The sequence below is a fragment of the Pleurodeles waltl genome, chromosome 1_1, assembly GCF_031143425.1.
Source record: "Pleurodeles waltl isolate 20211129_DDA chromosome 1_1, aPleWal1.hap1.20221129, whole genome shotgun sequence".
In the NCBI taxonomy this organism is placed as follows: Eukaryota; Metazoa; Chordata; class Amphibia; order Caudata; family Salamandridae; genus Pleurodeles; species Pleurodeles waltl.
Genome location: NC_090436.1, coordinates 56,189,374 through 56,217,337, shown reverse-complemented (window position 1 = coordinate 56,217,337; position 27,964 = coordinate 56,189,374). Strand labels below are relative to the sequence as shown.

The window sequence follows — 27,964 nt, the reverse complement described above, 5'->3', positions numbered from 1 at the left end:
CACTTTCTTTGGGGGGAACCAAAGCCACATGGGTCCCATCAATGGCACCAATGATGTTGGGGATATGTCCAAGGGCATAGAAATCACCCTTCACTGTAGCCAAATCGCCCACCTCAGGGAAAATAATGTAGCTCCGCATGTATTTCATCAGGGCAGACAACACTCTGGACAAAACCTTTGAAAACATAGGCTGAGACATCCCAGATGACATGGCCACTGTTGTCTGAAAAGACCCACTTGCCAAAAAATGGAGTACTGACAGAACCTGCACCAGAGGGGGAATCTCTGTGGGTTGGCGGATGGGGGACATCAGGTCTGGCTCCAGCTGGGCACATAGTTCATGTATAGTTGCTCTGTCAAGCCTGTATGTAAGTATGATATGTCATTCTTCCATTGTCGACAGGTCCACCAGCGGTCGGTACACGGGAGGATTCATCCTTCTCCTCGCAAGTCCCAGCGGACGGTGCCTAGGAAGGACAACATGGAGCACAGAGTCAAGCAACCCACAGGTTCGTTCACACAGCTTGCACAGTACACGAATCGCTATGCATTGAAAGGCTTGTATGAGTGGCAATGCAAGGCCTAGGCCTGTGTGACGCAGTAGAAATTATGCCATGTGGGCCCTTGAAATGGCGGCTGCCTGACCTGTGAAGTGTGACAGTGGCATGTGAGGTCAATGCGCTGGCGTGTTACACCATGGTGGTAGGCGGTCGAAGACCGCGGTGCTAAGCCGCATTGGTTAACATTGAACCCTATGGGTTTCAGTAGCCAATGACGATGTGCGCCGGCGGTCACGGTACGCACCGCCGCAGGCGTGACCGCCATTTTCTATCTGCTTAATCACTCGAGACCTGATCATCCACAGGAGAGGACCTATACTGCAAGTGCTGCTGTGAACTCGGTCTGGAAGTGACAATGGCTGCTGCGACTGGGGAAAGGGCCCCTGCCTTCACGTCTGAAGAGTTGGAGAAGCTCGTGGATGGGGTCCTCCCCCAGTATGCGTTACTCTACGGTCCTCCAGACCAACAGGTTAGTACACAGGGTGCACGTTGAATGGGCTATGCCTGTGTTGAGTGGGGTGTATGTAAGATGGTGGGGAGGGGAGCGAATGAGGAGTGCAACGCACGAAAGATGAGAGCATGTGTCACATGGCAAGGTTGGGGAGGGGGGGGCCACTCACATTGACCAGGCAGAAAAGTAATGAGATTTCCTTTACCACCCTGTACATGTCACATAGGTCAGCGCCCATCAGAAGATCGACATTTGGCGTGCCATCGCCAAGGACGTCCGGGCCCTGGGGGTCCACAACAGACGGGGCACCCACTGCCGAAAGAGGTGGGAGGACATCCGCCACGGGACCAGAAAGACCGCCGAGTCTCTGCTGGGGATGGCCTCCCAACGTAGGAGGGGTGCCAGCCGCCAATTGACCCCCCTGATGTCCCGGATCCTGGCGGTGGCCTACCCCGATTTGGATGGGCGCGTGAGGACATCACAGCAGACACAAGGGGGTGAGTATCAGCACATTCTGCTATCTTTGCGCGCAGTGAAGGTGTCTGGGTGGGGGAGGAGGGCTGTGGCTATCTCTAGGCCAGGGCGCATTCTGTAGGCTAGGCCCCTCCGTTAGGCATGGCCCTGTGCCCCCGCCCCCCACCTCTGTAGGGTGCCAAGTACAGCTATCCATGGTCCGGCCTCACCCATGTGTGCATTTGTCGTCCATAGACCTGTAGGCCTAGTCACAATAACTGAGTAGTGTACCCCGATTGCGCGGCCTAGTGCAGGGGGCTTCTGTGTCTGTCCTCTCCGACAACGGTGTTGCCAATGCATGCACTCAACCTGTCTTCATTTCTCCCCCCCCCATTTTCTTTGTCTTCCTGTTCATGTGTGCATTAGCATCATCAGGCGGAGGAGAAGTGGCATCAGCGCACGAGGGAGCTGCATCTCACATGGCCCCGGACGGCTATGCAACAGACTCTGAGTACACCAGTGAGACGGAGGGCGAGTGGAGCTCCACAACGGGGACCCGTGGAGACGTCAGCGACACCGACACGTCCTCGGAAGGGAGCTCCCTTGCGGTGGCGGCAACATCCGTGCCCACCGCCACAACAGGTACAGCCGCCACCCAGTGCACCAGCGCCGCCCTCCCAGCAGCCCCTCAGCCTTCGCTCCGTGCCCGCTCGCCCAGGAAGGCGGGCATCTCCTTCGCCCCAGGCACCTCAGGCCCTGCCCCAGTTACCCCTGCTGCCCTCAGTGAGGAGGTCATTGACTTCCTGAGGACCATCATTGTTGGGCAGTCTACCCTTTTGAATGCCATCCAGGGTGTAGAAAGGGAGGTGCATCGGAGCAATGCATACCTGGAGGGCATTCATTCGGGTCAGGCTGCCCATCAGCGATCGTTCAACGCTCTGGCCTCAGCACTGATGGCAGCCATTGTCCCTGTCTCCAGCCTCCCTCTTCTGACTCCCTCCACCCAGTCCCAGTCTCCTGTTCCTCTGCCTATCCCATCCACACCATCAGACCAGCCTGCACACACCTCTACACCCAAGGGCAGCTCATCCAGACATAAGCACCACAGATACCACAAGCATTCACCCAAGCAACATCCAGATGCAGACATGCCAACAGTCACTACCACCTCTGTGTCCCCCACCTCCTCATCTCCCTCCTCCCTCCCTGTGACGTCTCCACTCACACCTGCATGCACACCACTATCAGCCAGTACTTCCATCACCAGCACACCCTCCATTACAGTCCGCACACGTGCAGTCACCACCCCACTGCCATTTACACGTACCCTGTGTCCTCTCCCAGTGTGTCTGTCACCCCCTCTTCCAAACCACACAAACGCAGGCAGCCACCCACCCAACAGCCATCCACCTCACGACAGCCTCCGCCACAAGCACCTGCACCCAAAGACAGCACACTTGACTCCTACAACCACATCCTCTTCCTCCACTCCCATACCCACTACACCTACCCGTCCCTGTCCTTCCAAAGTGCTTTTCCTTTCCAACCTTGACCTCGTTCCAACCACTGACCCACCCCCTCCATCTGGTAAGAGTAAAAAAACCACCTCAGCCACCACCAGCCCTGCATCTACTATGACCCTAGTGCAGGGCTATTGGAGTCCACCAACATCGGCCAGCAGCAAGGGGACAGCCAGCCCACCCCCTAGGAAGAGGACAAAAAAAAATAAGGGCCGGCGCGACAAGCCTGAGACGGCTGCCACCAAGGACAGTAGCCTTGCCCCGTCACCTGCCACATCATCAAAGGGAGGCAAGGGCCACAGAGCATCAGCGAAGGAGGGCAAGGGCAGCAGGGCGGAGAAGTCAGGCAGCAGGCGAGCTGCCCAGGAGGGCCCCACCAGCCCCATTCCGGTTGTGACGGACGACACCCACGGGCCCAGGACTCCATCACAGGAGGGCCCCGCGACCGCAAGGTCGAATGGCGACTGAGTGGGAAGTCTTGGCCAGGTCTGGCTCCCTAGAAACACAGGACAAGCACCGCTGAACAGGGCCCCGCCGTGAGAAGCACCGCTGAACACTGCCCCGCCGTGACAAGAACCGCTGAACAGGGCCCCGCTGTGAGAAGCACCGCTGAACAGGGGCCCGTCGTGACAAGAACCGCTGAACAGGGCCCCGCCGTGAGAAGCACCGCTGAACAGGGCCCCGCCGTGACAAGAACCGCTGAACAGGGCCCCGCCGTGAGAAGAACCGCTGAACAGGGCCCCGCCGTGACAAGAACCGCTGAACAGGGCCCCGCCGTGAGAAGAACCGCTGAACAGGGTCCCGCCGTGACAAGAACCGCTGAACAGGGCCCGCCGTGACAAGAACCGCTGAACAGGGCCCCGCCGTGAGAAGCACCGCTGAACAGGGCCCCGCCGTGACAAGAACCGCTGAACAGGGCCCCGCCGTGAGAAGCACCGCTGAACAGGGCCCCGCCGTGACAAGCACCGCTCCGCTGTGCCCTTCCTGTCAAGCACCGCTCCGCTGGGCCCTTCATCTCAAGCACCGCTCTGCTGGGCCCTTCCTGTCAAGCACCGCTCCGCTGGCCACCGCCGTCTCAAGCACCGCTCCGCTGGGCCCTTCCTGTCAAGCACCGCTCCGCTGGTCCCTTCCTGTCAAGCACCGCTCCGCTGGGCAACGCCATCTCAAGCACCGCTCCGCTGGGCCCTTCCTGTCAAGCACCGCTCCGCTGGGCCCTTCATCTCAAGCACCGCTCCGCTGGCCACCGCCGTCTCAAGCACCGCTCCACTGGACAAAGCCGTCTCAAGCACCGCTCCGCTGGGCCCTTCATCTCAAGCACCGCTCCGCTGGGCAACGCCGTCTCAAGCACCGCTCCGCTGGGCCCTTCCTGTCAAGCACCGCTCCGCTGGCCACCGCCGTCTCAAGCACCGCTCCGCTGGGCCCTTCCTGTCAAGCACCGCTCCGCTGGGCCCTTCCTGTCAAGCACCGCTCCGCTGGGCCCTTCCTGTCAAGCACCGCTCCGCTGGCCACCGCCGTCTCAAGCACCGTTCCGCTGGGCCCTTCCTGTCAAGCACCGCTCCGCTGGGCCCTTCCTGTCAAGCACCGCTCCGCTGGGCCCTTCCTGTCAAGCACCGCTCCGCTGGGCAACGCCGTCTCAAGCACCGCTCCGCTGGGCCCTTCATCTCAAGCACCGCTCCGCTGGGCAACGCCGTCTCAAGCACCGCTGGCCCATTGACAGTGCCGGTTCTGTGTCGAGCAGGGCTTCACGAAGCACTCTGGGCACCATGCCTCCTCCATTAACAGTGGAGTCGGTAATCCATCTGATGGACTGTGGCTTGGCACTTCCCAGGATGGTACAGTGGGCAAGCCACCCACTGTAGAGACTTGAGAGACTGTGGCTTTGCACTCCCCAGGATGGCACAGTGGGCAAGCCACCCACTGTAGAGACTTGTGAGACTGTGGCTTTGCACTCCCCAGGATGGCACAGTGGGCAAGCCACCCACTGTAGAGACTTGAGAGACTGTGGCTTTGCACTCCCCAGGATGGCACAGTGGGCAAGCCACCCACTGTAGAGACTTGTGAGACTGTGGCTTTGCACTCCCCAGGATGACACAGTGGGCAAGCCACCCACTGTAGAGACTTGAGAGACTGTGGCTTTGCACTCCCCAGGATGGCACAGTGGGCAACCCACCCACTGTAGAGACTTGAGAGACTGTGGCTTTGCACTCCCCAGGATGGCACAGTGGGCAACCCACCCACTGTAGAGACTTGAGAGACTGTGGCTTTGCACTCCCCAGGATGGCACAGTGGGCAAGCCACCCACTGTAGAGACTTGTGAGACTGTGGCTTTGCACTCCCCAGGATGGCACAGTGGGCATGGAGGCCCCTCGTGGATCTGGCGTCGTGGACTCATGTGGCTGAGGTGCCCCCCCCTTCCCTTCCCCCTGAGGTGCCTGTAGTTTTATCATCTGATGCCCAGCAGTGTTCTCTCCAATGGTATCTGGTCTCCTGTGTGGGCTTTGCCCATGTGTTTGTGCACATTGGCCCACGGACTATGGAACTTTGACAGAATGGGCAGGACTTATTGCCTATGTATATATTTTTAACTATGTTCATTCCTTATTTTGTATCTTTCATATTGCATATTTCCCATAACTTCAATGGAGCCATATTATACATATATTTTAAAGATCATTTTATTTGTGTCTTTGCATTATCCCGGTGGGTTTGGGGGGTGTCACTCTGACTTGTTGCTCTGCATTGGTGTGTAGGTATTTGGGGTGGGGGGGTGGTGTATGGCGTATGTGTGTGCCCGTAAGCTTTCCTCCTCCCCCCTCCCCCCTCCCCTGTGTCGTAGGTGCAGTACTCACCGTTGTCGTCTGCGCCGGCGTTCGTACTCCTGGTAGATGAGCAGGTAGACAATAGCTGGTAGGATGTTTAATTCGGGTTCCATGCTGTCTATAGAGGTGAGCGTTTTCCCGTTCGTAGTCTGTTTCTGCCGTGTTTTTATCGGCGGGGCACCCGCCCTGGAAAAGGTGGCGGATTGGTGAGTTGTGATAGGGTGGGCGGTACATTGTCTGCCGCCTGCCTGTTGGCGGTGACCGCCGCGCTGTTTGTCTGTCCCGCCGTGGCGGTCGGAGTGTTAAAGTGGCGGCCTGTGTTGGCGGTTCCCGCCAGGGTCAGAATCCCATTTTTTTGACCGCCTGCCTGTTGGCGGGTTGGCCGCCGCTTTATCACCGACCGCCAGGGTTGGAATGACCCCCTGTGTTTGGCCGAGCCTGCTTATCCCAGCAGGTGTCAACAGACTGCACTCACTACTGAAAATGACTGTCAACCCTCCTTGCCCAGAGCGAACCTGCACGTAGGGCCTACTTGCTTGGCCTTCCACAACTCCTGATAGTGCCAATCTACACTGTCGCCCTCCAAGGCACCTCAGTCCATCAGTCCGCACCACCACACGCTCTTCACATGTGCAGCACAGCATGAGAGGCACAGATTCAAAGCAGAATAAAATGCCATTCGAATGCACAAAGGACCTGACTAGATCTGAGGTCCCTGCTGAAATCATGGAATATGCAGCAGGGCCACTGGTTCCTGACTGGCATGCTTCCACTGAGGCACTCATGGCAGAGATACGATCTGGATTTCGTGATATGGATGCACACTTTGATGCTATCACCGGTGGACTGGACTGCATTGGAGAACACTTGGGCAGGCATCAGACCCTCCTAGATGGTGCTGATGAACATCTTTCCACACTGGAGGACAGCGTGGTCAAGATAGAAAAAATAGCTCAACAAGCTGGAACATCTCATCAAAACGGTTGCCATAAAAAACAAGGATTTGGAGGCTAGCTCACGCCTCAACCACTTGCGCATAGTTGGCATTGCAGAATCCACAGCAACAGGCAGGAGCGATCAATTTGTGGAACGGCTCCTGAGAGTTGGTTGGCCACGAAAACACTTTAGTACTATCTTTGTGGTGGAACGCGCTTATCGCTCCCTGGGTTTGCGCCCACCCAGGCCCTCTTTGCGCTTTATAATTGGCCACTTACTCAACTTTTCCCGGATGGGCAAGCTCTTTCTCATTCTGAAGACGCACGCTTTGCTGCAGCGACTCATATGGACCAATTTGTAAAGCGACGCATTCACAGTGCGTTGTGCAGTCAGATCCTCACTTACCCACTCGTAACCTGAAGAGTTCACCCCATTGACCACACTGATCAAGGATGCGGACGGCAGACATTTTGTTTCTAAACCCTTCATGCTGACATAACATGGACGTGCACCCACATTGGTGAATTTTGGATGGCTGTTTTGTGTCAGCTTCCCTTAATGGTAGGAATTACTCTTACACTTAACCCCCTTCTCTCTCTTTTAGGTTTTGTGCAAGAGATCCCAAAGGGGATCCGCAGATTTACCACACTAGCGCTGCTACTTGCAAAGCATGAAATAGCTCTATACTGGGAAAGCAGGCACCGCCCAACTGTAGCTGGATGGCTTAAGAGCCTCACCTTTTGTGATAACACTAGTGAAGTCTATGCTTCACTGCTGCTACCCTCATCCCACCCGAAGGGCCATTGGCAACCATTTCGTACCTACTTACAGCAACTTAATCAAGAGCTTGACTGATCAGATCCTCAGTCACTCCATCCTAGCACCACAGACCACCCATGCAGCCTGCTGCCCAATGGCACCTTGTATGTTCTAAGAACGTGTATGTTTTTTCTCTTCACTGTTGTTTCTACATGGATTAAACTGTTCTTGACATGCTCCACTTTATGCAATAATGCTGTGATTGCAAGTATAGTTCTTTTTCTGATTACCGCACACATTCCATGCTCCCACAACCTGGGTTTTTAATTGTGTTGTGTTTTTAGTTTTTCTTGATGTACGTAATATAAAGTGATAAATATTTTTTTTTTTAAAGAAATAGGCATCTGACCCTCTGCTTTACTGTATATGAGCTTTACATGTTTATTCTGGCTAGGCAGTTTTAGATGTAAAGGTTTCACTAACCAGTCATGTTGGAAAACTCTCCTTCTGCACAGGGTACACAGTAAAAGCAGCAGATAGGCTTCTCTTCTATTGGAGCTTTGCGGTACCCGGGAAGGCAGCTCTCACTACAGACAGAGCGAGGAATCTTTGAATAAAAGATGCAGTGAAAAAATAAATAAATCAGGGCTATGAAACTCCACGAACACAACACATCAAGTGAAAGGACTGCTCTGTTACCCATATACAGGATACATGTCTGTTTTTTAGGCCTCAATAGTTTAGTTGACTAACACTCTTCATATGTTGTTCTTGTAATACAAAGAAATCCACATTCCAGTTTACCATCCATCCTCTTTCTCATATCAATCAGTATTAATCCAATCAAGATAACTACTGAGGGCCTTGGTCATTTCTAGGATGACAGCCAGGTAAATTGGCAGTGTAGTTAGATTCTAACACATTAAGGGAGTCAGCAGCACCTCTTCTCCTCTGAGCCACAATAGAAAAGCACAGACCAAGACGTAGCATGTGGACATACAATTTGTCTGCCAATTAGACAGAATAAATCATAATATCTTTCTTTACACATTTGTATTTCACCTTTGTCGATGAAGATGCTGATTCACAAAGGCATTTATGAGTTTAAAAACTCAGACCTTGGAAAACCATTAAAACATTACCAGATCTCATGTGTATAATCTACTCGGCCTAACTGTAATGCTCTTGACTTATAAACGGGTCTCAAGTTGTGTGTTCCTGGGCAAAACTCTTATTTCACAGAGCCACCTTTTTGTCATTCTCGCATGAGAGCACCTTCGTAAATCTGCTTTCAGCATGTCCGCTGTACAAAAACTATTGTGTTTGATTTACTTGACAAAGCATTTGCTGTATCCATAATACACATTTAGCCCACATCTAGGGTACACATAACCCCTAACTTGCCTCTCAGTGCACTAACAGCAATGTCATCAGGGCGGGCCAGGAATATTTTTCAGTTCATGGTGTGGTAGCACACTGTCATTTGCAGTCAGCACACTTTGCATTGAAATGGCCACAAAAACTGACATGTAGTTTTACTGATAAAACTATACAGCATACTAATGAGAATGTTTGGAAATCGGGTTTCTGCAAATATTTATCATTTGCCCATCACCAAGTAAAGTGTTCTGATTTGTTTTAATCCTAATAAATCTTTGTGCCCATCACACTTCTGAATTACCAAGAAAATTAGCTTTCCTAATTGCTGATATGTATTTCCTGTGCATAAAGAAATTTGGTCCAGATGTACTAAGCTATTTTGCAGTTGCAAAGGCCCAGGTTCGCTAGCTCAGAACCTTTGCATTTGAAAAATAGCTTTATGGTATGTACCAAACCCAAATAGAAATTCTGTACCATGTTTCCGAATTGCTATTTGAGAGGGGCGTGTTTAGATTGTCCCTTACAAATCGATTATATGAAAAGTATAATTTAAAAGCAAGTGCTTATATTTTAAATATGTGTAATTAGGGCTACTGTAAAAATGTTTAAGTTCTAAAATGATAGTGGATTTTGATTAACTTAGTTAACAGGACCCCCCAAAGTATATGAACGTCCCAGAAATATGAATGGGTTTGAAGTTCTGATAGTAAGTCAGACCTAATAAGTATATGCAATTTGTGATAATTATACTGGAATTGGAGTAATAGTAAATATGACCTCCCCAATTATTTACAGTTTCAAAAGTGGTCTTGGAGTTAGGATACTAAATATAAATCTCCCAATTGTATGCACTTTCCTCTAGGAAAGTAGATTTAGAGCTAGAATACTAGATCTGAAATCCTAACTGTTAGAAATGGGGTTTTTGGTTGGCAGTCAGGTTACCCCCTGTCCAAGCAAAAGCCCTCACTCTAGTCAGGGTAAGGCACACACAATCCAAGATTATCCTGTGCCCACACTCTGGTAGCTTGGCACGAGCAGTCAGGCTTAACTTAGAAGGCAAGTGTGTAAAGTATTTGTGCAATAAATCATACAATACCACTATATAGCACCACAAAAATACACCACACAGTGTTTAGAAAAATATATAATATTCATCAGGATAATTGTAGGTCAAAACGGATAAAGTTGCAATGTGAATTTGTAGAGATATCACTGAAAAGTGATATAAAGTGCCTTAAGTCTTTAAAAAGCAAACAAAGTCTCTTTCAAGTACCTGGTTTGGAGTGGAAAATCTCCTCAGAGGGCCATAGAAGAAGAGATACGTGGAAAAAGGGTGTGTGCGTCGATTTCTCCCCAGCACACACGGACTCGCGTCGTTATTTTTCACGCGGGGAAGTCGTGCGTCGTTTTCCAGCGCGCGGACAGTCTCTTTCTGTGGATCGCGGGGATTACCAGATGTCCCGGGTCTGTGCGTGGATTTTCCTGCTTGTTTTCCGGCTGCGCGTCGTTCTGCGGGGCTGCGCGTCAAAATTTCGATCTCACGGCAGGCGTCGCGGCGATTTCTCCTCTAGAGGTCGGGCGGCGTTGTCCTTGCGAAGCTGTGCGTCGAAGTTCCGGTCGTCCCGAAGGCGTCGCGTCGATCAGCGGCGATGTGCAGCGTTTTTCTCGCCGCGGAACAAGCTGTGCGGCGAAAATTTCGGCGCATGGAGCGTCCGAGTGAAAAAGAGAAGTCTTTTTGGACCTGAGACTCCAGGGAACAGGAGGCAAGCTCTATCCAAGCCCTTGGAGAGCACTTTCACAGCCAGACAAGAGTTCAGCAAGGCAGCAGGCCAACAGCAAGGCAGCAGTCCTTTGTAGAAAGCAGACAGGTGAGTCCTTTGAGCAGCCAGGGAGTTCTTCTTGGCAGGATGTAGTTTCTGGTTCAGGTTTCTTCTGCAGCAAGTGTCTGATGAGGTAGGGCAGAGGCCCTGTTTTATACCCAAATGTGCCTTTGAAGTGGGGGAGACTTCAAAGAGTGGCTAAGAATTGCACCAGGACGCCATTCAGTTCAATCCTGTCTGCCAGGGTCCCAGTAGGGGGTGTGGCAGTCCTTTGTGTGAGAGCAGGCCCTCCATCCTCCCAGCCCAGGAAGACCCATTCAAAATGCAGATGTATGCAAGTGAGGCTGAGTACCCTGTGTTTGGGGTGTGTCTGAGTGAATGCACAAGGAGCTGTCAACTAAGCCCAGCCAGACGTGGATTGTAAGGCACAGAAAGATTTAAGTGCAAAGAAATGCTCACTTTCTAAAAGTGGCATTTCTAGAATAGTAATATTAAATCAAACTTCACCAGTCAGCAGGATTTTATATTACCATTCTGGCCATACTAAATATGACCTTCCTACTCCTTTCAGATCAGCAGCTACCACTTCAATACTGTATGAGGGCAGCCCCAATGTTAGCCTACGAAGGGAGCAGGCCTCACTGTAGTGCAAAAACGAATTTAGGAGTTTTACACTACCAGGACATGTAAACTACACAGGTACATGTCCTGCCTTTCACCCACACAGCACCCTGCTCTTGGGGTTACCTAGGGCACACATTAGAGGTGACTTATATGTGGAGAAAGGGGAGGTTTAGACTTGGCAAGTACTTTTAAATGCCAAGTCGAGGTGACAGTGAAACTGCACACACAGGCCTTGCAGTGGCAGGCCTGAGACAAGGAAAAGGGGCTACTTAAGTGGTTGGCACAACCAGTGCTGCAGGCCCACTAGTAGCATTTAATCTACAGGCCCTAGGCACAGAGAGTGCACATTACTAGGGACTTATAAGTAAATTAAATAGTCCAATCAGGTATGATTCAAGGTTACCATGTTTTAAGGGAGAGAGCATATGCACTTTAGCACTGGTTAGCAGTGGTAAAGTGCGCAGAGTCTAAAAGCCAGCAAAAACAGTGTCCAAAAAGTGGAGGGAGGCAGGCAAAAAGTTAGGGGTGACCACCCTAAGGCTGTCAGGTCTAACATGTGTGTCCCCCATCTGAAAGTGGGGAGAGCTACCCGACGTCCTGGGAGCTCTCATCGCTAAGGCGGAAGTATCTGGAGAGACCATCAGCATTGGCGTGGTCAACCCCGGGGCGATGTTCCACCGTAAAGTCCATCCCCTGTAGGGAAATGGACCACCTCAAGAGTTTTGGATTCTCACCCCTCATCTGCATGAGCCATCTGAGGGGCCTGTGGTCTGTCTGAACCTGGAAGTGAGTCCCAAACAGGTAGGGTCTTAGCTTCTTCAGTGCCCAGACCACAGCAAAAGCTTCTCTTTCATTAGCACTCCACCTCTGTTCCCGTGGTAATAGCCTTCTGCTAATAAAGACTACTGGTTGGTCTAGGCCCTCCTCATTTAGCTATGCTAGGACCGCCCCTATGCCATGCTCTGAAGCGTCTGTCTGCACGATAAATTCCTGGGAGTAGTCAGGGGCCTTGAGCACGGGGGCCGTGCACATGGCTTCCTTCAGGGAGTCAAAGGCTTTCTGACAAGCCTCTGTCCAATTCACCAAGCTAGGTTGTTTCTTGGAAGTGAGTTCTGTCAAGGGTGACACAATGGTACCATAGCCCTTGACAAATCTGCGGTAGTATCCGGTGAGGCATAAAAAGGCTCTCACCTCAGTCTGAGTTCTAGGTGGTTGCCAGGCCTTGATAGTTTCAATCTTGGCCTGGAGTGGCTGCACCTTGCCACCACCCACTAGGTGTCCCCAGTACACCACGGAACCCTGCCCAATCTGGCACTTACCAGCCTTGATGGTCAGGCCTACCTGTTGCAGGGCCTGAAGCACCTCCTTGCGGTGGAGCAGGTGTTCCTCCCAGCTGGAACTGTAGACAGCTATGTCATCTAGGTAGGCTGCACAGAAGGCATCCTTGCCAGCTAGGACCCCGTTAACCAACCGTTGGAAGGTAGCGGGGGCATTTTTCAATCCAAATGGCATCACCCGGAACTGGTAATGGCCATCAGGGGTTGAAAATGCGAATCTCTCTTTAGCCCCCTCAGTCAGGGCGATCTGCCAGTACCCTGAAGTAAGATCAAACGTACTCAGGAACTTGGCAGCGCCCAGCCTGTCAACGAGCTCATCAGCTCGGGGGATGGGGTGAGCATCAGTCTGGGTGACTGAGTTGAGACCCCGGTAGTCCACACAGAACCGGAGTTCTGGCTTGGCACCTGGGGCAGTAGCCTTAGGGACCAACACCACTGGGCTGGCCCAGGGACTACTGGATTTCTTGATAACCCTTAAAGCTAACATCTTGGAGACCTCCTCCTTGATGCTGGCTTTCACCTTATCCGATAACCTGTAAATTTTGTTCTTCACAAGGAGACTGTCACCGGTGTCAATGTCATGAACACAGAGGTGGGTCAGTCCAGGAGTAAGGGAGAACAGGGGGGAGAACTGCTCCAACAGCTCATAGCAGTCTCCTTTCTGGTTTAGAGTCAGGGAGTCAGAGAGGATGACCCCTTTCACTGACCCATCACCTTCTTGGGCAGAGAGGAGGTCGGAGAGAGGTTCACTCTCCTCTTCCATTCCTTCATCTGTGACCAGAAGCATGTTGACCTCAGACCTCTCAAAATGAGCCTTTAGCCGGTTGACATGGAGCACCCTTAGGGGGTTCCTAGGGGTTTGGAGGTCCACTAGGTAAGTGGCCTCCCCTTTCCGCTCCTTTACTTCATACAGGTATGATTCAAGGTTACCATGTTTTAAGGGAGAGAGCATATGCACTTTAGCACTGGTTAGCAGTGGTACAGTGCGCAGAGTCTAAAAGCCAGCAAAAACAGAGTCCAAAAAGTGGAGGGAGGCAGGCAAAAAGTTAGGGGTGACCACCCTAAGGCTGTCAGGTCTAACACTAACCCATCTAGCCTTGCCCCAATTATTCATACTTCTTCAAATAAACATGGGATAACAGTTAGAAAAGTAAATTTGATACCTCACTTATATGTATTTTACCAAACTAAAACTGGATTTGGAGTTAGAATAGTAACAAAACTGATATTTGAATAAAAATGCTAAATCTGACTCCTTCGATTGTATGCACTTCCCCAATGAAAATTAGTTTGAAGTAGGAATAACAAATCAGACCCTCTCCCCTAATTATTTGTACTTTTCTGAAATCAAAGTGGGTTCCAATTTTTAGAATCTAGGGCCAGATGTAGCAACCCTTTTGCGAGTCGCAAACGGTGAAAATCGCCGTTTGCGACTCGCAAACGTGGGTTTGCAATGCACAAATGCATATTGCGAGTCGTTACCGACTCGCAATATGCATTTGCGACTCGCAAATAGGAAGGGGTGTTCCCTTCCTATTTGCGAGTCGGAGTGGTATGCAACTCCATTTGCGACCGCGTACGCGGTCGCAAATGGAGTCGCAGTTACCATCCACTTGAAGTGGATGGTAACCCACTCGCAAACGGGAAGGTCCCCTTTGTGAATGGACCCCAAATTATTTTTTCAGGGCAGGGAGTGGTCCAAGGGACCACTCCCTGCCCTGAAAAAACCGAAACAAAAGGTGTCGGATGTTTTTGAAATGCAGCTCGTTTTCCTGTGAGGAAAACGGGCTGCACTTCAAAAAAAAAAAAAACCTTTATTTAAAAGGCAGGTCGCTAACATGGAGGCCTGCTCTCCATGTTAGCGAGTGCCTATACTCGCAATGGGGTCGCAAACTGCAACCCACCTCATAAATATTTATGAGGTGGGTCTTTGCGACCCCATTGCGAGTTGCAGAAGGTGTCTGAGACACCTTTCTGCATGTCAAATTGCGACTTGCAATTTGCGAGTCGCACAGACTCGCAAATTGCAAGTCGCAATTTGATTTTTTCCTACATCTGGCCCCAAATGTCTGATTCCCCCTCTCTAATTAATTGAGTTTTCCCCAAACCTAAATTGAAAGTAATATTGGAGCTATAATACTAAAACTGCCCCCCACCTCCTATTAAATGGACAATCTGAGCCCTTTTGTATAATATTATGGAGCTACACAATGGATTGGTGGAGCTGGAGTTACAATCATAAATCCAACCCGAGCCTGCCACCAAATTAATTGCACTTTCCCCAAAAATTAGTAGAGTTGGAGTTATAATACCCCAATTAAATGCACTTTGCCAAAAATAAAATACAATAGTAACTTAGATCCTCTAAATTATGTGTACATTCCACAAATGAAAATGGAATTCTAATTGGTCCAGCAATTTTGTCCCCCAGTTATATACACATTCTCAAGTAAAGTGATACTGAGTTGAAAGAGTAAATTTCATTCCCTTAATTATATGAACTTTCCTCATTGAAAGTGGGGGTGGAGGTAGAATAGTAAATGAAAGTCACCCAATTAACCATTCTTTCTCAAAACAAAGTGGGACAAAGTGGGACTGGAATTAGAATTGTAAACATGATCCTGAAATAAATCTGGAGTTGGCATTAGAATAGTAAATAAGATCTTCTAATTTTCTACACTTTCACAAATATTAGGGGCAATGGATTTAGAATAATAATCTAACTCCTCAAATTATATGCACTTTCCACAAATAAAAGTGAGTTTGCAGTTAGACTGGTAAATATACTCCTCTAGCCCCAAATTAATTGCACTTTCCCAAATAACTGAGGCATTAGAGTTAGAATAGTAAATCTGACCCCTGAAATTATATAAATGTTCCAATATAAACGTGGTATTTGGAGTTAGAAGATTAGAAGATTAAGGCCCTCATTATGAACATGGCGGTCGAGACCGCCACATAATGAAGGCAGTGGGGACTGCCACAGGCTGCCTTCCACCACCGCCAGGCTACCGCCGACAGGCAGCCTGACAATGGCGGAATTCTCCATCCAACAGGGCTGCGCCTGCAAGCAGCGCTGCCCTGCGGATAAAGAACCCTTGTTCTGCCAGCCATTCCCTGGCGGGTTCACCCGCCAGGAAAAGGCTGGTGGAAGGGGAGCTCCGAGGCCCTGTCGCGCAGGTCACTGCCCGATTTACAGGCAGTGATCTGCGTGACGGGTGCTGCTGCACCCGCTGCACATCAGCATTGACAATGGCTCGATATGGAGCCGTGGGCAATGTCCCGGCCCAGCAGAATGTTTATTATTCGGCCGGCGGGGCCTCAAGGGGACTCGCGGTCTGTGATAAGACCGCCAGCATGAACACGGCGGGGATTCCCGCTGTGTTCATAATGACCCCTAAATCTAACACACTGAATTAAATGTTCTTTCCCAAAACAAATGCGTGATTTGGGTCAAAATAGTAAATTTGATCACTCCAGTTATATAAACCTTTACCAAATAAAATTGGAGTTCGAGTTAGAATCGTACATGTGACCTTTTATAAAACATGTGCTTAACAAAAGAATGGTGATTCCGTTATTAGTATCCATTTAAAATACTAAAAAGATATGTTATGATATTACAAAACATATTAACGTTTTAATTTTAATAAGATTTATACTGTATAATTTTATTTTGCAGTTATTATTAATGAAAGATATCAGTACATTATTACATTATTAAATAATTATACAGTTCTAACAATAATGTAATCTAAAAGAAATTATGAAGAAAAGTATTTTACACAATGTTGTATAGATATTTTAATAAATATAAAAGTTTTTAATTAAACATTAACTTTTATTTTTCAAGATATAGAATGTCTCCAAAACAGGCATTTTCAAGTGATTGTTTTTTTAAAAATATATTTGTTATTAATTTCAATTTAGTCTATAAAAAATAAACATTTTTTGAAATCCATAATTATTATAAACTTTGCAAGCAGGATTTACCAAAAGATAATATTAAATAATAATTTTACATAAACTGTATTACCATTTTTAGAATATAATAAAATATGTGAAAGAGCTATAACCCCCAGCTCCAAACCACCACTCACCCAGACTTAGGGGCTCTTTACAAGGCTGACGGTCTTGAGACTGCCAGCCTTGCGGTGGCGGTCAGGACCGCCGCTGCTGTGGCGGTCCAACCGCCACATTGTGACCCTGACTGTCAGACAGCCAGGGTACCACCGTCTCAGCCGAGATCAGTGGTCCCGATAGGCTGATGGTGACAGAGGTCGGAATCAGCCAGGGCGGCTATGCATGCAGCGCCGCCCTCCTGATTACGACCTGGTTCTCCCCCAGCATTTTAATGCGGTTTTATTGCAATTAAAGGCTGGTGGAGAGCAGCTGCAGGGGGCCACGTGGGGGGGGGGGCTGCACCACCCATGCATTTGGCCCAGCACCCTGGTAATGTTTACTGTCTGTATTTGGCATCTCCTCTTAGAACCATTCTACTGAGTGAGTCAGGTGTACGATACATTTGACATGAGCCCTCAGTGGTTGATGTTTAGCAATATGCCTTTTGTTTCTGTGCAGCAAAACAGCCATTGATCATCAGTTATGTCACCTTCTATGGCCTCTTCAACTTTCCAAGGTAGTTAGCAAGTCCACTCCAATCCAATTTTTATTTTTGGCAAAGCGCATTTAATTGATTACTCCAACTTTACTAGCATTTGGGGAAAGTGCAATTCATTTGGTGGCGGGGTGGAGTCGGATTTATGATTCTAACTCCAACTCCACTGATACATTGTGTAGCTCCATATTGCTGACAGCCTTGTATATTAGTGAAACCCATCTGTCCACCTCCTGGGCCTGATTATTCTTTGACAGAATAGTTGTAGGAAAGTGGCCTCTTTCTAGCTGGAATTTTCCCACTTTTCGCCTGTTTGTCAGTGTGTTTGACTGTGTCTACTGGGATCCTGCCAACCGGGACCCCAGTAGTTATGCTCTCTCCCTTAAATTTGGTTGTTTGCTATAGCTAACACAGTATTTCACCCAAAATTGGCATATTGGTGCCCCCTTATAAGTCCTTGGTATATGGTACCTAGGTACCCAGGGCAATGGGGTTCCAGCAGATCCCTATGGGTTGCAGCATATATTTTGCAACCCATAGGGAGCCCATGCAAAGGCTTCTGCAGGACTGCCATTGCAGCCTGCGTGAAAGGGTGCATGCACCCTTTCACTGCCATTTACACCCCACCAGGAAACTTATAAGTCACCCCTATAGCAGGCCCTCCAGCCCTGAGGGCAGGGTGCAAAGTACGTGTGTGTGAGGGAACCCCTGCACCAGCAGAGGTGCCCCATGACCTCCCGGACAATTTTCCCAGACTTCGTGAGTGCGGGGACGACATTTTATGCATGTACTGGATATAGGTCACTACCTATGTCCAGCTTACTTAATGGTAACTCTGAACATAGGCATGGTTGGTATAAACATGTAGGAATCATACCCCCATGCTTTTGCAAGCATTGGTTGTATGATCCCATGCACTCTGGGGGCTCCTTAGAGGACCCCCAGTACTGCCATTATAGTCTTCTGAGGTTTTCCAGGTAGCCCCAGCTGCTGCCACCTCCCAGACCGACAGATTTCTGCCCTCCTGTTGCTTGAAATGCTCGAACCAGGAAGTCAGAACAAAGGATTTCCTTTGGGAGAAGGGTGTTACACCTTCTACCTTGAAATAGGTGTTACAGGCTTGGGAGGGGTAGCCTCCCAAGCCACTGGAAATGCTTTGAAGGGCACATTTGGTGCCCTCCTTGCATAATACAGTCTACACCGGTTCAGGGACTCCCAGTCCCTGCTCTGGCGCGGAACTGGACAAAGGAAAGGGGAGTGACCACTTCCTTGTCCATGACCAGCCCAGGGGTGGTGCTCAGAGCTCCCCCAGAGGGTCCCTGGGTTTTGCCATTTTGGACTCAAGGTTGGCAGCGAACTCTGGGGACATCTGGTTATGTCACCTTCTATGGCCTCTTCAACTTTCCAAGGTAGTTAGCAAGTCCACTCCAATTCAATTTTTATTTTTGGCAAAGTGAACTTAATTTATTACTCCAACTCTACTAGCATTTGGGGAAAGTGCAATTTATTTGGTGGCAGGGGTGGGGTCAGATTTATGATTCTAACTCCAACTCCACTGATACATTGTGTAGCTCCTTATTGCTGACATCCTTGTATATTAGTGGAACCAATCTGCCCACCTCCTGGGCCTGGTTATTTTTTGACAGAATGGTTGTAGGAAAATGGCCTTTTTCAAGCTTGGCTCCCCCCACTTTTAACCTGTTTGTCAGTGTGTTTGACTGTGTCTACTGGGATCCTGCTTGGTATCAAACATGTAGGAATCATACCCCCATGCTTTTGCAAGCATTGGTTGTATGATCCCATGCACTCTGGGGGCTCCTTTGAAGACCCCCAGGACTGCCATTACAGCTTTCTGAGCTTTTCCAGGCAGCCCCAGCTACTGCCACCTCTCAGACAGGTTTCTGCCCTCCTGTTGCTCAAGCAGCTTGAGCCCAGGAAGGCAGAACAAAGCTTTTCCTTTGGGAGAGGGGCGTTACACCCTCTTCCTTTGGAAATAGGTGTCAGTATTGCACCCAAGAAGACAGAGTCTGCGACAGGCCCCCACTTGGTGTGTTTGTTGTGCCTGTAACGGGGCCATGACTTCACTGCCTGAGAGATTGCAGGGCTATGAATCCGAAGGCCATTCATGAGTGGGCCATGAAATTTCTGGCCCCTCACCACGCAACTCTGCACGGCCCCAGGACCCATTTGCAAGGGAACCTGTGGTGCCGGTCGTCTTCAGGTAAATCCCACAAAAAGAAGTCCAAGAAGTTGAAGTGCTTTTCGACTTTTCTGTGTCAATCACATTTATCATACAACAAAAGGAAATGATGTCAGAAACCCAGGACCCGCTCCCAGGTTGTCCCCGTGGAGTCTGCAGCTGGCACTGAGTACTGATCGAGGCCTGGGCCAAGCCCTGCACAGGCTCTCCTGTGCACAGGACTATAAGCTGGTGCTATCACCCCACGTCACAGGTCTCAGCCTTCCTCTCCCAGCACCACACCCCCTCTAGAGCCTGGTTGTCCAGGCCTCAACCTCCAAGTTAAATCCTGATGCATTCAGAGGCTGGATACCTTCGGAAAGAGGATTTTCTCTTACACCACTATAGCACTTTCACTGTATGCTTATTGGGCTGTTATCCCCGTACTGCGTGGGATTTGGGTGCGCAAGTGCTGCCTATAGCGTGCAAGAGGCACAAGCCATACTCTCCTAAGCTACTGCTGACAGGACAGATGCAGCAAAGTTCACAGTGAGATGCCCATTGGATACGACCAACATGGTGGGTAGAGCCATTGCTTCCTCTGTGGCACTCCGATGTCTCACCTGGCGGAGGACAACTGGTTTTTAGGGGGATATCCAGGCATCCTGTATGGACATGCCCTTCAATGGGACTCACCTTTTTGTCAACAAGGCAGATTTGGAGCTTGAGCAAATGAATAAAAGAAAGTAGCACTATTCTTAGGTCGTTGGGGCTCACCATGGCCCCACACCAACCGCATTCTGACTTCCTCCTGTTGTGTAGCCATTTAAGTTATAGCTCCATGCACCTCAGCTGTTTTATTATAAAAACACTTCTCAGTCCCATACACGTTAGAGGGAGATTCCAGCCACATGAACATGACTGTATGCTGTTTGCTGAACGCTTTGCTACAGCTGCTTCTGTAGGCTACAGGCCTCTTGCTCAGGTATGAGGGATGATGTCTTCCCAGGGAAACCTGAAGGGCAGAAATAGAGCTTAACATGCTGTGCTCTAACATAGCCTAGGTAGGAATTATTTTAATGATTCTAGTGACAATATGGTAGCGTTATTTTATGCTTTACTTTCCTTGTCACAATTTTAATCCTGTGATGCTTCACCGTCCTGGTTATTGCAGTACATGCTTTATTATCTGAGATGCAGTTGCTTCATTAAAACCTTATTGAAACATATACTGCCTCAGCTTGTCCTTGTATATGTGAGACTAATGTAACTGAGAGAAACGGATGCGATCTGAGTGACCACGATTTCCCTGAGGACTCATTTGTGTCATGCGCTCGGCTGCCCAAACATCCCTGCTCTTAGGATGAGATGAGGTACTGCTAGTTAGCCGGAGCAAAAGCCAGATTAGGCCAACAGGTGTCACCAGTAGTGGGTTAGACTCAGTCTCCCACACCGCAGGCGATTCTGCCGCTCAAATCCAGTATTCTCATTAGAATAATGAGAGCCTACGCAACACTCCCGTTCTGTGTCTTCGGTAGGGAATGTAAGCTGTGTCCTTTTTCCCTTAGCCACCACAGCCAGCAGGCACCACAGCCTTTCATGGCTGTGAACACGGCTCCCCCAAGCCTTGTGGGAACCACAGCCAGAGGTCGACTCAAAAGGTATTCAAACCCCTGGCAGCTGCAACCACAAAGCCTCTTTAGTTTGCCCTCATGCCATCATTTGCACCCATTTGGTGACAGGATGATGCACCACCTGCCCCCATGCAGGGGAGCATTTTGAACAAATGGGTGCTTCAGATTTTCCAACGCGGTTTCCAACAGACTCTACCACGTTTGCCATGGTTCACTGATCAGCTGACAAAGGACCACCCTTCGTTCTTGCCACAGAAATTAGGAGCTCTTCTGGCCAAATGAGCTATTGGCAGGGTGCTGGCATCAGGAGTAGGTTACAATTCCCACTACTTTCTGGTGCCAAAAAAGAATTGAGACCTCTGTCGTATCCTCGATCTATGCCTTCTCAACTACTTCCTGAAAAAGGTCAAAGGACAAAATCTTCTAAGATGTTGATAAATCATTTACACCAGAAAATATAAACATAAAAGGAGTTGTATTCTATGGATTAATGGGAATCGTTTAAATAGGATATTTGAAATATTAGGCGTTCCCTATGAAAAGAGCTTTTCAGTCCTCAGGATGACCCACTAATAATTGATGTCTTGATACAGGGTCGAAATTTTGACTATATTATATGTGGATTATATATGAGTAACTTCAAGACACCTGGACTGAAGGGGTCTTATTGAAGTTTGCTCTTTTCTCTATTGCTTTTTAACCACATTTGTATATATTGTACATAACACTTTTGCACGTACATCACTTTGCACTTTCACTGCGCCGTATAATGGGAGCACCTACTTTATAAAAAGGTTTTTTATGATCAAAGGAGATATTTTTAATTTCAGTAATCATTAAATGATTATATCAATTGCTTGAGAGTATTATACATGTATTTGAGATTAAAATTGATTGTAAAAGTATTGTAAATGCCATGGGAGTTTAGGCATATACTTCCCCCGAATTGACCTAATTTGTTGATTTATATACACATTCTAAAAGTGGCATTTTCAAACTGACTATTTGAAAACCAACTTTGCCAAAAGATGAATTTTTACATTGTGAGTTCAGAGACACCAAACTTAACATTTCTATCTGCTCCCAAAGGGAAATTACACTAACCTATGAGAGGGATAGGCCTTGCAACAGTGAAAACTCAATTTGGCAGTATTTCACTGTTAGGACATGTACAATATATCAGTACATGTCCTACCTTTAACATACACTGCATCCTGCCCATGGGGCTACGTAGGGCCTACCTTAGGAATGCCTTACATGTTTAAAAAGGTATTGTTTGAGCCTGGCAAGTGGGTACACTTCACAGGTCGAATTGGCTGGTTAAAACTGCACACACAGACACTGCAGTGGCAGGTCTGAGCCATGTTTACAGGGCTACTCACGTGGGTGGCATAACCAGTGCTGCAGACGCACTAGTAGCATTTGTCCTGGGCACCTCTAGTGCACTTTACTAGGTACTTAATAGTAAATCAAATATGGCAATCATGGAAAAGCCAATTACACATACAATTTACACAGAGAGTGCTCGCACTTTAGCACTGGTCAGCAGTGGTAAGGTGCCCAGAGTACCAAAAACAGCAAAAACGGAGTCCAGCACACAGTCAAAATATGGGAAGCAGAGGCAAAAAAGACAGGGGAGACCACGCTAAGGATGCCAGGTCTAATATGGTGACTCACGGATCATGATTGGGTCAGCGGTAAACCCCAACATCCCCGCTCAGGAATCACTGTAGTGACGGATGGGTCACTCCTTGGTTGGGGTGGCCATCTGGGAGAGGTGGAGGTCAGAGGACTCTGATGTCTGGCGGAATCTCAGCTCCAAATCTATCTGTTAGAAATGAGAGATGTTCCCCTGGCATTGAAAGCTTTTCTCCCTCCTATCAAGGGAAGCCTGGTTCAGGTGTTTACGAACAACACCACCTCCATGTTGTATTGCAGTTTCAAGAGGTCCTTTGCCATCTGGGTATTTTCCTTATGGTTCAACATTTGGCAGGCACTTTGAACGCCAGAGCAGACAAACTCAGCCATCAATGACTTGTGGATCATAAATGGCGTCTCCATCTCAAGGTGATACAAGGTCTCTTCTGAGATTGGGGAGAAGCTTGGTTAGATCTATTCACCACTGGCAAGAACTTGCACTCTCAGCACTTATGCGTGCTGGAATTTCCAAGGCGGCTCTTGCTCAGAGACATATTTTGTCTCAAGTGGAGCTCAGAAATCCTGTACACATTTCCACTAATACCACTCTTGTCCAGAGTTCTCAAGAGGATCAGGAACGACAGGACCCATGGCATCTTAATGGCTCAGCATTGGACAAGGAGGGTCTGTGTAGGAAGCTGGCTCTTAATACAGTGGACCAAAATGAGGTACACTGTGCAAAGAGTTCAGGCAAACCCCTCAGGTATCACAGAGGAACAAATAGCATCACAAATGCTCTCTTCTGGGGTAGTTTGGTCAAACAGTTAGACCTATTAGAGAGCAGTGCTAAGCATGTAAGGCACACACTCATACAGTAAGCGAGACACATACTCAATAAAGAAATCCGACACCAATTTATAAAAATAACACATACTTTTATAGAAATTTAGATATCAGTTACTTGCAGTTGCAGGGGGCCCACATACACGGGCTGCAGGCATGAAGTGGGGGTCCAGTCCGACCAAACTAACAAGTGGGCAGAGGTCTCACAAGGCTGGGAGATTTTAGGACATCCATGGACCTCTTCTCCTCGGTATGGGGCAGACAGGTGGAGAAGTGTACTGAAACACCGGGTTTCTGTTTCCTGGTCACTGGCGGTTGCAGGGGGTCTGCAGCAACAGGCTGCATATGTCATTGTTACGTACACAGTGGACGAAGTCAAGGTGAGCTTTGCCTCTGGAGGGCCTGGAAACACACTGACACCACTGGACCACTTCAGCTCGGGCTAGCCGGCTCTGGTGCAGTGGTGATATCTGGCATTCGATTTTGGTGAGTCTGACCCTCACAGTTCTTTCTTCGGTTGCCTGCATATGCAGGGAAGCAGCTCCTCTGCTCCAAGGGGGTTCTTCTTGGTGATCTGCATAGTACTGGCAGCTCTCCCTATTTCTTGGAGACTGCAGCAGTAGGACAGGTCAGTTGCTCTTTGAGGATTGAGCGGCAACAGTTGAGGGTATTTGATCTCCCTCCCGATGTGTGTGGTGTCATTCTGGCAGAAAGGTGTCTTTCCATGAAAATGATTTGCATCTGCTGATGGTACAAATATGTGACTTGGTGTGCTGACAAATCCGCGCATCCTTCAAGCTACTGTGGGCTGTTTGCGAGCCACACTTATTCCAAGTATTACACTGTATGGTGGGGGATCCCTCACCTACTCTCCAGTAGATACAAGAAATAAATTTCCATTCACTGCTAAAAAGCTTTGGCCACCTAACAGACTCATTCAAGCATTACATGGCGACTCACTTAATTTGAGCCGATGGTTAGCGGTGGGCCCACTTGCACTAATTTCTGGGCACGGGTCTTATTAATTCTCATTTGAGATTGACCAGGAACAATAGAGATAAAAACACACAAACAAGAAAGAAGGTGAAAGGGAGAAAAGGAAAAATAAAGTACAAAGGGAAAAAGCAGGGACCCGCAAGGGCTAGATAAAGGGCTGCTGTGTCTGGTAGTGGGTTAAAGAGGCCTGAGATGAATTCAAGACTACATAAAATTGCTATTAAGTGCTCTGATTTTCAATAGCACTGACACTCATTGTTTCACAAATTAAGCTCTGCGGTTCTCACCATATGAAATTAAAGCTACACATACATAGACCACTGACCTACTATACAAAAAGGAATGGAAGTCACTATTTAACCCTCCATTGACCAGACAGTATATGATCTCTGCTATTTGCCTGCCGGCCACAAATTGGTACATAATCTGTTTAGCTGGACACAAACTGAGTAGTACAGATGATGTACAACATGACCTGCGGCCATAAAAATGGTGTGAAACAGGTCTTTATTTAGGCGGCCATAAAGAAAAAAAGGTCACCGGTCAATGGAAGGGCAGTGTATCCTATCCAATCACATAGGAGAGTTGCCACCTTTCCCAAGTGAACCTTTTTGTACTTCTTAATTGCTAAGGGAAACCACATGGTTTGTTATGAGGAATCTCACCCACTGGAATTTGCACCAGTGGCAATGCTTTATCATCGAGTCCTTGCCACAGATACTATTATTGCAGCTGTGCGGAATCTACCTCGTTTATCAGAGGGAGCTCTTTGTATGGTATTTTCTGCATAGCCTGCAATTGGGGATCTAAACTTTAAAATCAGACTATTACTTTTCAGTCCTTGATACCCGTCACAAGGTTATAAAACATCAAAGAAGTTGTATTACGCCCTACATCGAAGAAGGTGTAGGAGGCTGGCCTGGGTGTGTGTATCTGAGGAAAGACTGTGTCACTGAGGCTCTGCTAACCGGAACCTCAGTGCTTATGCTCTCTCTGTCTTTAAAATTGTCACTATAGGCTAGTGACCATTTTTACTAATTCTAATTGGCACACTGGAACACCCTCATAATTCCCTAGTATATGGTACCTAGGTACCCAGGGTATTGGGGTTCCAGGAGATCCTTATTGGCTGCAGCATTTCTTTTTGCCACCCATAGGGAGCTCAGACAAATCTTACACAGGACTGCCACTGCAGCCTGAGTGAAATAACGTGCACATTATTTCACAGCCATTTTCACTGCACTTAAGTAACTTATAAGTCACCTATGTGTCTAACCTTCACTTGCTGAAGGTTGGGTGCAAAGTTACTAAGTGTGAGGGCACCCTTGCACTAGCAAAGGTGCCCCCACATAGTACAGGGCCCTTTCCCCAGACTTTGTGAGTGCGAGGACACCATTACACACGTGCACTACATTTAAGTCAATACCTATATGTAGCTTCACAATGGTAACTCCGAATATGGTCATGTAAACATGTCTAAGATCATGGAATTGTCGCCCCATGCCAAAGCTGATATTGGGGTGTCAATTCCATGCATCCCTGGGGCTCCACTATGGACGCCGGGTACTGCCAAACCAGCTCTCTTGGGTTTTCTCTGCAGCTACCGCTGCTGCCACCCCACAGACAGGGTTCTGCCCTCCTGGGGTCTGGGCAGCCGAGTCCCAGGAAGGCAGAACAAAGAATTTCCTCTGAGAGAGGGTGTTACACCTTCTCCCTTTGGAAATAGGTGTTAAAGGCTGGGGAGGGGTAGCCTCCCCCAGCCTCTGGAAATGCTTTGAAGGACACAGATGGTGCCCTCCTTGCATAAGCCAGTCTCCACCATTTCAGGAAACCCCGAGTCCCTGCTCTGGAGTGAAACTGGACAAAGGAAAGGGGAGTGCCCACTCCCCTGTTCATCACCACCCCAAGGGTGGTGCCCAGAGCTCCTCCAGTGTGTCCCAGACCTCTGTCATCTTAGATCCAGAGGTGTGAGGGCACACTGGAGGCCTCTGAGTGGCCAGTGCCAGCAGGTGACGTCAGAGACCCCTCCTGATAGGTTCTTACCTGACTAGGTGGCCAATCCTCCTCTGAGGGCTATTTAGGGTCTCTCCTGTGGGCCCTTCCTCAGATAACGACTTGCAAGAATTCACCAGAGTTTCTCTGCACCTCTTTCTTCGACTTCTGCCAAGGATCGACCGCTGACTGCTCCAGGACACCTGCAAAACTGCATCAAAGTAGCAAGAAGACTACCAGTGACATTGTAGCGCCTAAAGCTGGCAGCTTTCTCTACTGTTTCCTGGTGGTGCATGCTTTGGGTGCTGCCTGCCTTCATCCTGCACTGGAGGCCAAGAAGAAATCTCCCGTGGGTTGACGGAATCTTCCCCCTGCTTCAGCAGGCACCAAACTTCAGCATCACCGGTACTCTGGGACCCCTCTCATCCTGACGAGCATGGCCCCTGGAACACAGGTGGTGGACCCAAGTGACCCAGACTGTCTAGTGGTCCTTGCCTTCCCTCTCCAGACAGTAATCCTGTGCACCGCGTGAATGCAGCTGCTAGGGCTTCTGTGCACATTTCCTCAAAATCCTTCACACACAGCCAGGCCCAGGTCCCCAGCACTCTACCCTACAATGCTCAGCTCCCTGAGTTGATCTTCAGCTTTGTGGGACCCTCCTTTGTAGTGTTGAAATGACCGCCATGTTCAGACTTCTTGAACCCATGTTCAAGTGCTTCTGTGGGTGCTATTGTCTTATGCATGAGCTCTCTATGTTGCTAAGGCCCTCCCCTGTCTCCTCTCCCAAGTGGCGACATTCTGGTCCTTCTTGGGCCCAGGTAGCACCCTTTTTCTTCAACCGTGACCCTTGCAGCTAGCAAGGCTTGTTTGTGGTGTTTTGCCAAAGAAACAACTCTACATCCTCCAGCACTCCGTGGGACATCTTCTGCACGAAGGAGAAGTTCCTTGCACCTTTCGTTGTTGAAGAATCTTCAGCTTCTTCCATCCTGAGGCAGCCATTTTGCACCTTCATCCGGGGTTTAATGGGCTCCTGCCCCCCCGGACACTTTCATGACTCTTGGACTTGGTCCGCTTCCTTTGCAGGTCCTCAGGTCTAGGAATCCATCTTCAGTGCTTTGCAGTCTGTTGTGGTCTTTGCAAAATCCTCTATCACGACTTCAGTGTGTTTCTGGGGAAATAGTAGTACTTTACTCCTACTTTCCAGGATCTTTGGGTGGTGTATCGTGGACAGCCTTAGTGTTTTCTTACACTCCCAGCGACCCTCTAACCACTACACTAGCCTAGGGTCCATTTGTGGTTCGCATTCCACTCTCTTAGTATATGGTTTGTGTTGCCCCTAGGCCTGTGGCATCCTATCGTATTCTACAGTGTTTGCACTACCTTTTGAATGTTTTTACTTACCTGA

General features: G+C 48.8%; 1 protein-coding gene across 1 annotated transcript in view; it reads right to left on the bottom strand.

Moving 5' to 3' along the window:
• LOC138291151 (vomeronasal type-2 receptor 26-like) overlaps window positions 1–27,964 on the bottom strand; it is a 198,949-nt gene that overhangs the window by 32,081 nt on the left and 138,904 nt on the right. The window contains exon 5 of the mRNA XM_069230301.1: window positions 7,982–8,105. Within this exon, the coding sequence (XP_069086402.1) occupies window positions 7,982–8,105 (124 nt within the window). The remainder of the gene's footprint in view (window positions 1–7,981; window positions 8,106–27,964) is intronic.